Genomic DNA, 14,501 nt, shown 5'->3' with positions numbered 1-14,501 from the left:
TTGTGTATACGCTAAATTGACCCGTTAGAATGATAATTAGTAGAGAGTGCGGGTAAATAACTGACCCGAGCGTGGCTCGAACACATGACCCTTGAGTTTGTACGTCAAGTGCTCTTGACTGTACGTCATTAACGGACAATATTGTTTGCACAAAAAAGTCATTTTGGCATTATTTCTTTCCAATTAGCGGACAGTACTATAATTTTAGGAGCCAGCGGAGAAAAAAAAAAGACGAATGAATATTTGTTCAAATATTTCTTTCAAACACTTTGATACGACAATCAAGTTGGATTTTTACAGCTTCGAGCTTCTTTACAGCCCAGTTTATTAACTTTTTTGTCCACGAAAGTGTTGTGTTACGCTCAATTTGGATATCTTTGCTTTTTTTAGTGTCTAAGTTCAACCCGATAGTCATTTATTACCCAGACTACACCCAGAGGTGGCGCCAGGAATCTTCCGACGGAGGGGTTGGAGCTTCCGACAGGCGGGCTAAAATGACTAAAATGACTAAAATATGCAATATTGTTATATAATGACTATAAATATATATATAATATAAATATATATAATATATAGATATATAATATAAAATATATATAAATATCTATAAAATATGCAATATTGTTATATAATGACTTTAAAGTTTTCGTACGTTTTTTCGTCAATATTGCTCCGACAATAACCTAAAGCTTTCTCCGATTTGAGTAACTAGGTGCTTCCGACGGAGTGGCTGTAGCCCCCCTAGCCCTCTCCTGGCGCCACCACTGATTACACCTTTTAAATACAAAACTAGGGTCTATTTTCAACTTTGGTGCTTATATTGCAAAACTTTCCAAAAGGCGGACACTTCCAATTAGCGGACACCTTTCTCTGGCCCCGACGGTGTCCGCAAATTGGAGAGAATATTGTACTACCCTATGTTCTTTCCACTCAGAATGGTTGTATGTAGCTGGATAATATTATCGATGCGTTGGCAGTTGGGTATTGGAACGTTCACATATTATCTAATCAAAGATGGAGGGAGGGGGTCCACACAAATGCTTACGGTCATAATAATCATTAAATGATGTAAATTAGAGGATTATTTAGGGGGAAGAGGATTTTTCCAATGTTGCCAATTTTTGTTATGTAATTAGTGCATATTCCTTTCTTGAATGATAGTGCTCTTTCCAGGGCCTATTTTAGTGTGCAGTATTACACACTTTGTGCATTATTGATTTCGAAAATGTGCAGTAGTGAATTTTGGGATTAGTGAAAATGTCTATTTGCGGCTATCCCAGATTCCTGCTTTGTTAAAAAAATGTGAACTTTCCCCGTCAGTTCGATACAGAGTTCATGTATTGTAATTCTCGTATAACCATCGGAAAGACTCTCTTATGAAAACTTAAAACAAAGCGAAATGCCCAGAACCAAAAACAAAACATCTCCTGTTAATGTCATCATTGCTGTAAATTTCGTAATTTGATCTTGTCCAAGATAAAACATCGAGTAATAATTTATGAGTTGACCTATCATGCTCTGGGCATCTAGCAGAAGCTCACTTAACTTAACTAAAAGAAAGATAAAGAGCCTAATAAAACATTTTAGTTAATAGATCACCTTTCTTCAAACAGACCCAACAACCTCTGTAATGTATCGGTCGTAAAAATCGGTATTACAGACCACTATATGACATACGGTATTAGAAAATGAAACGCTAGAGTTCATGTCAATGACGTGAAATTTAAGACAGAGTCACGCAGTTTGAAAAATTATGACCGTGACTCTTTCCTTAATGATTTGCGTAGTATTGACTGGGAGATGGCTATGTCATGTAGATGGGATGACCCTAATAGGATGGCTAGCAGTTTCTACGATCTCTTTCTCGCTGTCTTGGATGTGCATGCCCCGTTGAAAAAAAGCATACCATGGATTTCTCCAAGCTTCAAGAATTTGATGTGCGAGAGAGACCGTATTGAGAGACGGGCTGAGAGAGATCCAGCACTATGGCCAAGATATAAGCAGCTTCGAAACAGAGTAACTTCTCAACTCAAAAAAGCTGCTGTATCATACTACAGTAACATGAAAGATGACAATTCAAATAATCCGAAGGGAATGTGGAAAATAATAAACAAGGTATTAGACAAACATTCTTATCATAGTCCTCCTTTGTCAATTATGCATGAAGGTCAACCTGTTGAGAAGCCTGATGAAATTGCAGAGGCCTTTAACAGGCACTTTATCTCCATAGGCCCAAAACTAGCCGAAAATATTGAAACCAAAGATTGCGATGATCCACTGAAGTACCTACCCGACATGAACTAGTTTTGTATTTCAAAGGGTTGATCCTGAACTCATTGAAAATGAGATCAATAAGTTAAAATGCTCTAAAGCTGCAGGGCATGACAAGATCCCAGTAAAACTAGTGAAAGACGCTGCTGATATTTTATGTAAGCCATTAGCAGCTATTTTCAATTCCTCTCTTGAAAGCGGTGTTTTTCCGAACATATGGAAAGTAGCCAGGGTAACATCAGTCTTTAAGACCGGATCGAAAAGTGATTTGAACAACTACCGGCCAATATCCATACTCTCGGTATTCTCCAAGCTAATGGAGAAAATCGCACATGATCAAGTCTCCACCTTTCTGAAGGAAAAAAATATGCTGTCCAAATGTCAGCATGCATTTCGAAAGCTGCACAACACGTTGACCTCATTACTCAATGTTACTGACAATGGTTCTCAAATGCCGATAAACGAAAAATAAATATTAGCATCTTCCTTGATCTAAAGAAGGCGTTTGACACTGTGGATCACAAAATTCTGCTCTCTAAGTTATCAAAGTATGGGATAGGAGGAACCCCTCATCAGTGGCAGGGGCGTAACTTGGCCAATAGTTTGGGGGGGGGGGGTGAAAAGGGTTTCTGCCCTGCAAAACTGAGTGGTGCCCTGCAGACCTCGTAGCAACGGTTTGTCTATAGATTACTAGTGAAAGCTTTACCAGTGTACACTGGTCTTTACCAAGAGGAAACTTCTAAGCAATAAAAACAAACTTGAAACTTCATTGCCTATGAAATTTCTGTTTCCCTACGTGAGCGTAAATTGTTTTTTTATATTCATTTCATTTGATGTTGGTTTGCAAAATTAAACTAATAAACAGCTAATTGGTGGGGGGTGGGTACATGATGTAGACAGCGCAACGAAATTTAACCCAGCGTGGCTAAGAGTCGAGTTTAGTGAGGTAGGAGGACCCACCATGGTTGGGTCCGAGGTAAAGAAATTTTTGAAATTATACCTTGTAAAAAGGGCTAAAAAGCATCTTTCAGACAAAAATTTAGCAAAATACTATTGTGCTAAAAGAACTGATTGTTTATTGAAAACATTATTGTTTATTGAAAACATTATTGTTTATTGAAAACATTATTGTTTATTGAAAACATTATTGTTTATTGAAAACATTATTGTTTATTGGGAAAAATAGGGAGGGGGATGTCATGCTAAAACTCTAGTGTTAGACGTTGGGGAAGGAAAGAAACGGCAACCTTTCGTTTCAAAATTGCACGTAGTTGTGAATGACAGAAAAAGATGTTGTTTTGATTGGGAGAATTTTTTTTCCTGAACAGAAATGTGCAGTTTCTTGTATCAAGAAGGCCAAGTTTGCACATCCAAAATTAAAACATTGCAATGATACAGAAAATGATTTACTGAATTAATGCAAATAAAAGAAAAATAATAATAACAATTTTCATTCACCGGGATTTTTTATCAGAAGCACTTTCATTGGCCTAGTGGCTTCTTCGATGAAACGGCGGGCTTCCTGTTGTGATTCTCAACAATTCATGAGTGGCTGAACGTGAGACACGTGATAACGTCTCATTCAAGTAAGAAAACCAAACTGGGGGATAACTCTTTTTCTTTACTCTGAATTTGAAAACAAATGGCTCAATAAAAGTCTGATTTGATACTGACGAATGATAAAGGTAGAAGGAAAGAAAGGAAGATAATAATTCGCGGCTTTTTCCCATTGTGCGCTTTTCTGCATGCCTAAATTTGAGTCGTTCCATGAGGGGCGATGGCCTAAGTTTTTCACGATGAAAGGTAGTAATGTTGCTCGTGCAGAATAAAAGAAAAGCCGATAAGACTGTCCTTTCACAAGCATTTAGATTATACAGCAAAGAATGTGCTTGCAATACTTTTATTTTATCAGGAAGTACCAAAAAGCTGAGAAAACAATTTTTACTGAAATCGTTCCATAAGGGGCGACGTGACTCGAGATAAACGATATTCCAGTGCCACGGGCAATCAATTCAAGCGGGCAATTAAAGTATGTATGATGATATCGAAATATTCCTGACGAGCAAAATGATTCACTTAATCGAAATTTGACACGTCAAAGACTGATCATTAAAAAGCAAATTAAAATAAAAAAGCTCAAAAACATGGGCCACGGCGATGGGCTCTTTGCCAAACCGGAAAAATATACAGTCCAAGCCCCATCATCTGAAATAACGACATTGAAGAACACGTACGTGGGAACCAATTATCAATTGGCAAGTCAAGCCCAGCGTCAACATCGTTAAAACATGCCAAACAACGTTCATCCATATAGTTCAAGTGTGTTAAGTTATAAATAAGCTTGATATTTCAGGGACGCCGGAGCACGTTCTAAAGTTAGGGACTTGTAATTAATCGAAATATACTTATAATAAAAATGTTGAAATTGAAGTTTAGAAAAGCAAGCCAAATTACCCGGTGCTGGCCCCCCTCGTCGGAGGCTCTGTATCGGTGGAGATAAATATAAAAGAAATAAAATGAAAATGAAGTCAATCAGAAGCAATGGAATATAAGATTGGCAATGGACTTTCTGTTAAATACTGTAAATTTGTGATTTTTGCGGTGTCTCCTGTAAACTTGTCAATATTTGTGTTTAACTGTTAGGTTTACTCATTCTTGTCAAACAAACATACCACAATGCCTCAAACAGCTCAACCTTCGTACAAGCCCCCCCCCTTGAAAAAGCCCCACGTTTGTAGTCAAAATTTTTAATAAGCTCTCCCTTGAATTAGCTCACCCTTACATGCCAATGTTCGCGTTTTAATAAGCTTCTGTTAGGGCTTAACTGAAGTGCAAAAGAAAAATGATTGATAATATTTAGCTCCATGATTGATAACACATTCAACGGCAAAATATAATGGCAAATGAAGTGGGTGAGACAAGAGATCACCCGAAGACAGTGAAAATATCAATGTTCTGGACTGAAATATCTTTTATCATCATGATTTATACTGATGTAGAAAGATTTAGAAAAAAAAATTGCAAATGAAGTGAACTTGAAAATTGTGAGAACACTACGAAACGAGCTTGTGATTGCCTTTCAGGTGCGACAACATAAAAAGTACAGAGGGCTTGAATAATGCGATTTCTCCAAATCGATTAAAGGCAGTCTGTCCCCTATTGTGCTCAACTTTATTTTCACTGGAGTGAAATTCACGTACCGCTGAGCTTGGTCGATAATTAAACGATTTAAACCAATCAGAGACCACTTTGAATCCAGAGCTTTTGAATCAAATGGCTGTGTTCCCGTTGTAGTGAAGCTGTGACTAGAAAAATATGGCTCCCTGATTGGTTTCTGCGACAAATATGTCAACAGTGAAAGGAAATGCTTCCATTATCATCATTCAATTCCAGTAATTGAATCTTCTTGCCATTCCGATAGCTTTTTGCTAGCAGTTTCAGATGTCGTCCACTATCGCAGCTAGGGAAGCCAAAGCAAGCATCGTAATCCGTAATCCGTTATCCGTTGAGGTGGGAAGACATATTAGCCAATCGTTGAGGGGACAGACTGCCTTTAACTAGAATTAATCAAGAATTAATTAAGCTTGATACAAAACAGTCAAGAGAGATGCAAAACCTACCAACTCTATCCCGCCTTTGCCGCAAGCACATCACAGTTCGCCTGTTGCTGAGCCCCATAGGCTCCGCTTGCCTCTACCAAAAACTACTCGCATATTTATACATAAAATTTACTCTCAAAGGTATAAACGTTTCTACTATAAAGGCTGAAATACGCGGTCCTTTTCTACGTCCGTTTTCACCTAAAGGATGAAATTGTTTCCCCAATCTAATGAATGTCCAAATTGATATGTCCCAGGGGGACTGATTCAAGGATTTACAGAATTTTGGGTCAGAACATTATGTAATAAAGATATCGGGCAAAGTTATTCATTTGCTCGATGAAGCCCCGCTCGGGCGAAATATCAGTTATCTATTTTCTACGGATTTCCTTATTTGTGTTTCTTTGTCGTTTGTTCTCAGAGTTTTGTGGTGTTCGTTATCTTGATCAAAGAGATCCATCCCCACGGTAAATAATTGCCAACATCTCTGCTAGGTAACATCTCAAAGGCGTGGAACACAACGGTGATTGGTTGTGACAGCGAAAAGGGCAGTCTATTGGTCAAAAAGTATCTATGCTAACCGGAAGTACAGATTTGTGGTTATAAAAGAACAGAATCGCGCTGTGTTAGCAGTTCGAGGCACAGAATAGAGATATTCTGTGTGGGAACATTGGTGCTAGGGCAGGTTTGGTCTGAGAACGCTGTGATCCTGTTCCAAGATGAAGGCCGTGTTGCTGTTTTGTGTCCTTCTTGGACTCGTCATTTCAATCAACGGTAGGTGCAGCCTTGCTTGCTTTTATTTAGTAAAGAGACTGGCGAAGAAAGATCCATGCACTCGTTTAGAATTATTAAGATAGAGTCTTTTAACGATCGTTGGCGGGTCTGTTGGATGGTGCCTGTTAAATTGAATGTATAGCTGCTATACAGTAAATTATTCCTGGCTTCACTTGTAAGTTAAGGGAATTTTGGAGTAAAGCGCAATGTGTTTTCGTTAATTTTTTTAAAGCAAAGAGGCCACACCGATCGCTCTACAATCTGTGTTCTTATTAGCTATGTTACGTGCCGTATAAACTTTGAGGCTGAAGTTTATCCCCAGACAATCATTGCTCGAAATACCCTATTTAAAGAAAGAATAGAAAGACTAGGTCAAATACTTTGCTTTATGATACCGATTTAAATATCGTTTTTATTATATGCAGCTTTTTGTCAAAGTGTTCACGTAAGCAAATTCCTACTTAGCAAATGCCATTGTGACCTTTTTAAGTAACGATCTTCAGTAGTTGAGCTTACACCGGGTTGAATTAATCTTTTAGGTGCAACTGTCGAGGAAAACAACGACGAGGTGGCGGAGAAGAGTGTTCCGGAAGAGGTTCATGTAGAGGAAGATTCTGCAAGTGAAGAAGAGGAAGACCCAGAAGCTGAAGAGCCCTCTGAAGACGAGGAAAGTGATGCTACAGAACCGGAAGAGGACAATGAATTATCTGAAGGTACTAGAGACTTTTAACTTAGTCCGTTTTTTGAGCGTTAAAATCGGTATTCCGGATTTGTCCAGGGCCCTATTGAAAGATGCATATTTGAATCCAACGAAGAGCGCTGAACCCAAAGCGTTAGCTTCACGCTCAATTGACACCAAATTCTCCTTGGGGCGTTTCTTTACTTAACTTTTTAGGTCTTTCTTGATATTTGTAAATGATCTCTTTTAGACAATTCTGAGCAAATAGCAAAAGACCGCTCTGTATCAGATCCTGCATGGCACAAACGACCCTTGCACAAACGATCCTTGCACAAACGACCCTTGCACAAACGACCCTTGCACAAACGACCCTTGCACAAACGACTCTTGCGCAAACGACCCTTGCACAAACGATCCTTGCGCAAACGATCCTGAAGCAGACGTTGGACCAAGAAGCAAAGAACTGGTTAAGATACTTATTTGCTCGCTTTTTTTGTTTTGCATCTTTAATTTTTGCACATTTGAAGCTGTTGACCAAGGTCAGTAGAGAAAGATATTGTGTTTTTTTCTCCTTACTTTCTGAAAGGGTCTGCCATCTATCTAACTCTGGACATATGAGAAAGAGTTTGCGGAAAGTTGCGATAAATGTCGTTAGTTAATCATAAATCTATGAACCAGAAAAGAATCAGGGACGGACTGGCTCTAAATTTAGGGCCCGGGCCAAGTCGTCGAGAAAGGGCCCCGAAAATCAATAATAAGTTTACAGGTATCCCCAAAGTTATTTGTTGCATCACTTTTTTAAACTGGCTTAAAATGTTATTGGAATATTGCTATTAATTCTAATTAGTAACCACCAGGGATGTAGGCGTAGGTGTAAAAGATTTACAAGGGGGATCTACAATCCTTAGTCCAGGTCAGCATCATTTTCACTGGAAATTCAATTCTGACGTAGGATAAGAGATAAGAGAAAATCATGACATAGCGGGGAAAAAATTTTTGTTTTCTATCTGAATGACTTTTAAAAGGGGACCTAAGTGATAAAAAATGGCGAATGGTTTTTAGAGGGGTCACCTTTATTTATCACTGAGGCTCTGGTACCCTGGGTAGAACTTAATGAAATATCAAAGTTATTCAAGAAAAATCTAACCTATTCAAAAATGTCTTGATATGTAATTTTCGACATTGTATGAGCGTTTTACAGTCAAAACATAATAGGGGTTGATGTTTTTCCGATCATTGGTTGAGCAGCCAGGTAAATTGATTGTTTGCGTAGCAACCAAGATGGTAGCATCAGTAGAACAGACAGGGCTGACGGAACGTTCATGAAAGTGGGGGAAGGGGCGATATGTTTAGATTGTTCAGGGGTTAAATAAAGGCCACCACCATGGTTTGGAATTCTGGCCAATTTAAAATTTTTTTCGAATTATGACTTTATAGCGATGGCCAGGAATCTATCTAGAATACTTGCCACATCAAGTTTGTCGAAAGGAAGATCCTAGGCAATACATGTAAGCTTTCACTTACAATAATTCCCCATCCCCTAATAGTTTCCAATTACCGTCCAGTAAGCCAACTTTTCGAATTTCGACACACATAACTTTGAACAAATTTCTAAATGCAATTATAAGAAACCCTGTCTTGTCAATTGAAGACAGTAAATAAAAGTTATCAGTAAGAAACTTTCAAGAATAACGAGTCATTCCTTTCTATGTTTAGATATCAATTCATGTCTACATTTCTATGAGCATAAAGTTTGTAATGCATCTAAGTTATCCAATTGTATCTCGTTTCCTTTTCTTGTTTAGTTTACAATGGGAGACATTTAAACTGGATTGGGGGCATAGATAGAAATTCAACTTTTTCTTTACCTGCCTTACGAAATACTGCGCTTATAAGATCTTCAAACACAATTTTCGCAAACTATTTGGAGGGGGCATTGCTCCCCCTGCCCCTAGTATCTACGGGCGTTTTGTTTTGCAAAGTTCGTCAGGGCAAATCTCGCATGGTTTTTGCCACGTCAGCAATTTTTTTTTTCGAATAAAAAACTAGCACAGTCAGACCACGCCAATGGAATTATGCCAAAATTTTTCCGAAGAATTACACCAAAATTTGGCGTTAGTACCAATGTTTTATACCTAAGATCTTTGGCGAATCATTCATTTTTTTATACTGGAGCAAAGTATGGATGTACTGGAGCAAAAATTTTAAAATTTTAATATAGCATTAAAATAATGTGCCTTCCTAGATATTGAGTCACAAAAATTGTCATTTCCTTACGACCTTAACCTATGATTTAATGAAAAGATTTAAACTGAGGGCCCAAAGAGAACATTTATAAGATTTTGGAACTTCCAGTTAAGTATCGTATTTTCGCATTAGAGATGGTGAGCCCTGGGCAAGGATTCTCTTTGTTTCCATGGGCCCAGAATTTTGGAAAATGTTTTTTCAGTATTCAAAAACCACAAAGTGATCTTTTTATTCATTCTGTATCCACTAATTGAGAGAGTCTCGGTGTTATGGCAACGGAAAAGGGGCCTCTGCTAAACAATACGAGTTTTAATTAATAGCAAAATTAAGAGAAAATTGCAATAATTTTAGGAGGGCCTACCGGCCAGTCCGCCATTGACAAGAATAACAGTAGCCGTTAACAACGTTGAAATCTTTCATTGACCCGGTTTCTCACCCGATTTTGAACATATTTTCTAGTTGTGAACATAGTTGATTCTGCATGGTTAGAAGTATTTTATGCCGTTGTTCTGATTTTGTGGTCAAAACTAGAAAATTCTAAAAATATATTTTTGATGACGTCGCAATTCGGTATTCTATTGTGAGTGATATTTTCGACCTTTCAGGTATCTAGAAATTTTGAATCGGATACAATTTGTATAAAAATCAAAGGTGAAAATGCCACTGATACAAGGAACTCAGTAAATAAACTGCGTTTGTAAAAGCGGTTCAAAGAGGCTCGATTGCCTTCGCTTCTCGGAGCTAGGCCCTGCCCCATCTAGCCACCATTGTGAAAGAAGTTTTGCTTACACTGCTTTACTTGTTGATTTTCGTTCAATGTAAAAAGAATAATCTAAAGGTTTATCTATATTAAAAAGCTAGGTCTGATTTAGATATTTTATTAAACGAAAAATAAGGGGAGATGGCCCCCTGGATTCCTCCTTGGCCCTTAGAGAAACCCTTCCGCATTCGAGCATGCAGGATTGAGTTCTCTAAAAGTCTGTTCTTCAAAAAAAGCTACCATTGACGTCTCAAATGAAAAAATCCCAGGGGGCTCGAGCCCCCAAATTCGTGTGTAGTTGGTCTAGTTCTTTTGCTTTCAAGGAGAACAAAGATAAGTTCAAAATATCAAAATGCTGACCTGAAGATTTAGCCTTTCATTTTGAAATATTTCTAATCATTGAAAAATCAGGATATCAGAATCAGATAATGCCAAACCCATTATAATCTATGACATCAATTAAAAACTTTTAGTCCATTACGTTCTTTGATAGCCAAAACTCCATCTATGAAACCAGATCCCGCTTAATCAGATTCTAGGTCCTTAAAGAATTAGATGTTTTTAGCGTTACTAGAAAAAAATGTGTATACATTTTCAAGAGGGTACTAAATTGTATGCTACTACACCAACAATGTTGTCTGTGACGCTTACACCCAAAATTATTCGCTAAAAAAGTTGCTTGTTTGGAAAGCCCCAGCGCCAGACTACAAAGGGTAACGTGAATAAATCAATTAAAGTACAGGATGATTCAATCTGGTTTCTGTCTAAAGCTTTTCCTCGGGACTAGCAAGGTTTTTTTTGATTGTATTGTTTTCCAGGCTTCATGGTTGGGTCCAATTATTTTGTTTTTCTAGATAAACGATATTCCAGTGTCACGGGCAGTTCAAGCGGGAAATTAAAGTATATGAAAATATTCCTCTTGAGCGAAAAGATTCACTCAAACGAAATTTGATGACATCAAAGACCAATCATTAAAAACAAAAATTAAAACAACAAAAAGACTAAAAATTAAAACAAAAAGACTAAAAAACATGGCGATGAGCTTTTTGCCAAACAGGAAAAATATACAGTCCAAGCCCCATCATTTGTTTATGATAACTTTGAAATAACGACTTTGATGAAAACGTATTGTTAGCAATGAGTCTCTAAGACGGCGTGGAGGCTTAAAACCATACATCAAAAACTGAGAAAACACATGATTTCAGGGATGGAATAGAATCGAAAAAGGGAATTGGGATAGATTTTCCTTTAAGAAGCCTTTTTCAAAATCACAAAACTATCACTATTTAATCATCAACCACAAAAGGAACCATTTTTACTGAGACACGTTAAGTTTTTGCTGCTCGCATACCAGAGTTACTACCTGTGGCGGCACCATGGTGGATATAAATATGTAAAAATGAATGGAGTCGATCAAGAAGCAATGGAAGATGAGATTAGCAATGGAATTGGTATAAGACTGGAAAATTTGAAATTTTTACAGTGTCTTGTCTAGTTTACTTATTCTCGTCAAAGAATCATACCGTAAGCACTCAAATAAGCCCTGCTCGAAAAAGCCCTCTTGGAAAAACCCCCCACGTTAGAAGTAAGGCATTTAACAAGCTCCCCTTGAATAAGCCCCACCTTTACATGCCAACTTTTGCGCTTTAATAGACTTCTGTTGGGCCATAATTGAAGTGCAAAAGAAAAATCCCCTCTTAAAGGGGAACTTTTAAGAAATTTTCACTGGTGGGGAACTGACACAAAAGGGCATTTTTCTTAACGTGACACAACTGACGGCATAAACAAAAGCAAAGGGACCAGCATACACCAGTCCTTGCACATCAATCCTTACTTCCATGCAGTGAAAAGTGACATATAAGCCAGATAAAACAACGAGCGTTCAGATCTTGGCATCTTTGCAGGAAAAAGATGCAAGCAAAACTGTCAAAGCATTCGTCGTAGAATTTTCCCGCGAATTTCATTTCCTCGCTTTGCTGTAGTTCAAATCAATCGAACAGGACAGAGATTTACAAGAGACGAAGGTAGAAACACATAATTTTGACACATACATAAAACAAAAACGACATAACAAGCAGTAATTGGAGACACGTCAAACTGGTTTTTCAAACAATTTTCAACAAAAGGGCACTTGCTAGTGGGGAATCATGGCCCACAATTAGTGGGGAAATTTCAGGGTCTGGTGGGGAAATCGCCAACTAGTTTGCATGTTAAAAGATTCCATGCCCTCTTAATTCCATGATTGATAACCAGGGGCGTCGCGATCGGGGGTTGGTGGGGGGGGGAGGTGTCACGCCAATAGTATCTCGATAGGGAATTTCAGGTAAAATCTGCTCGATGGGAGAAACGCTTTAGGTATTTCAGAGACATTCATGTCATAAAATCAATAAATGATCAAGCAAAGGCAGTTTCTCCGTTGGTTTAATATGATTTTCTTTGATGTGAATGAGATGTAAACAAACAACTCATGACCACTAATGATTTGAAGATTTGAAGAATGCTTGTTGGCAATAAATCTAAAAATCCAGACCCTTTTTAGGTAAAATTGTGCCTTCTGTCCATTTCTCCTAAAATTTCTCAGTAGAAGCGTCAACTGCAATTCACTATGGGCTCCAGCTTTTTCTTAACATTCAAAAAGCATGCTAAGATGGAGAGAGGGATCAAAATTTAGAAGTAACTGACAACCTGGTATTTTTAAAGACCACAGCGAAATCGTTGCTTTTATCTGCTGTAAAAGTTTTTTGCAACAAAGCAATAATTTTCAATAATATTAAGAGGATTGCTTAGTGAAATTTACTTAAAAGAGTGCATTTTCCAGGGAACTAGAAGCATCAAATTCGAAAATTTCCTCCTCCTTCGGCGGCAACCATGGTGCCGCCTCAGGTTGTATCCTTTGCCCGTCCAGATATAGAGATTTGATGAGACTATTATAAAAGTCCGGTATTATCATACAGAGTTAGATTGACAAAATGTATTGCAGAGGTTTGTGACAGCAGCTAAAAATTTCAGGCAATAATTTTTTAATCAGGTCAATTTGTAGTACACACCCCCCACCTCCCCCCCCAACGAGGCTTGCCTCGCGAAGGCCTTGCTGATAACACATTCAGCGGCAAAAGATACTTTCTGTTGAATACTGTAAATTTGTGATTTTTGCGGTGTCTCTTGTAAACTTGTCAATATTTGTGTTCAACTGTTAGGTTTACTCATTCTAGTCAAAGAAACATACCGCAATCCCTCATACAGCCCACCCCTCGTACAAGCCCCCCCCCCTTGAAAAAGCCCCACGTTTGAAGTCAAAATTTTTACTAAGCTCTCCCTTGAATAAGCCCAACCCTTACATGCCAATTTTCGCGTTTTAATAAGCTTCTGTTAGGGCTTAATTGAAGTGCAAAAGGAAAATGATTGGTAATATTTAGCTCCATGATTGATAACACATTCAACGGCAAAAGAAAATGGCAAATGAAGTGGGTGAGACAAGAGATCACCTGAAGACAGTGAAAATATCAATGTTCTGGACTAAAATATTTTTTATCATCATGATTTATACTTCTGTAGAAAGATTTAGAAAAAAAAATTGCAAATGAAGTGAACTTGAAAATTGTGAGAACACTACGAAACGAGCTTGTGATTGCCTTTCAGGTGCGACAACGTAAAAAGTACACAGGGCTTGAATAATGCGATTTCTCCAAATCGATTAACTAGAATTAATCAAGAATATAACTATCAAGAAAGATAGAAATTAACAAAGCTAAGTAATTAACATAGCTAAGCACTAATTAAGCTAGATACAAAACAGTCAAGAGAGATGCAAAACCTACCAACTTTATCATGCCGCAAGAACATCACAGTTCGCCTGTTGCTGAGCCCTGTAGGCTCCGTCTGCCTCTACCAAAAACTACTCGCATACTTATACATAAAATTTACTCTCAAATGTATAAACGATTCAGCTATAAAGGCTGAAATACACGGTCCTTTTCTACGTCCGTTTCCACCGAAAGGATGAAATTGTTTCCCCAATCTAATGAGTGTCCAAATTGATATGTCCCAGGGGGACTGATTCAAGGATTTACAGAATTTTGGGTCGGAACATTATGTAATAAAGATATCGGGCAAAGTTATTCATTTGCTCGATGAAGCCCCGCTCGGGCGAAATATCAGTTATCTATTTTCT

The 14,501-nt window shown here is 37.9% G+C and overlaps 2 protein-coding genes across 2 annotated transcripts; both read left to right on the top strand.

The window, feature by feature from the left end:
- The first annotated feature begins 504 nt into the window (after positions 1 to 504).
- Positions 505 to 6,471, top strand: LOC148959578 (uncharacterized). Its single transcript, XM_089110014.1, has 2 exons — positions 505 to 2,115; positions 6,365 to 6,471. Exons 1-2 carry the CDS (start codon positions 1,801 to 1,803, stop codon positions 6,395 to 6,397), a joined length of 348 nt encoding a protein of 115 aa, XP_088966140.1. The 5' UTR covers positions 505 to 1,800; the 3' UTR covers positions 6,398 to 6,471.
- A 14-nt stretch (positions 6,472 to 6,485) lies between these two features.
- Positions 6,486 to 7,877, top strand: LOC135689257 (uncharacterized). The gene is made up of 3 exons (XM_065206420.2): positions 6,486 to 6,644; positions 7,184 to 7,357; positions 7,574 to 7,877. The coding sequence occupies exons 1-3, from the start codon at positions 6,590 to 6,592 to the stop codon at positions 7,756 to 7,758; spliced, it is 414 nt and encodes a 137-aa protein (XP_065062492.2). The 5' UTR covers positions 6,486 to 6,589; the 3' UTR covers positions 7,759 to 7,877.
- Positions 7,878 to 14,501: the final 6,624 nt, after the last annotated feature.

This window comes from Rhopilema esculentum, chromosome 9 (genome assembly GCF_057945365.1).
Source record: "Rhopilema esculentum isolate cy_ngs chromosome 9, ASM5794536v1, whole genome shotgun sequence".
Lineage (NCBI taxonomy): Eukaryota > Metazoa > Cnidaria > Scyphozoa > Rhizostomeae > Rhizostomatidae > Rhopilema > Rhopilema esculentum.
Note: the sequence above shows the minus strand (reverse complement) of the source record. Positions and strands in the feature narration are given on the sequence as shown.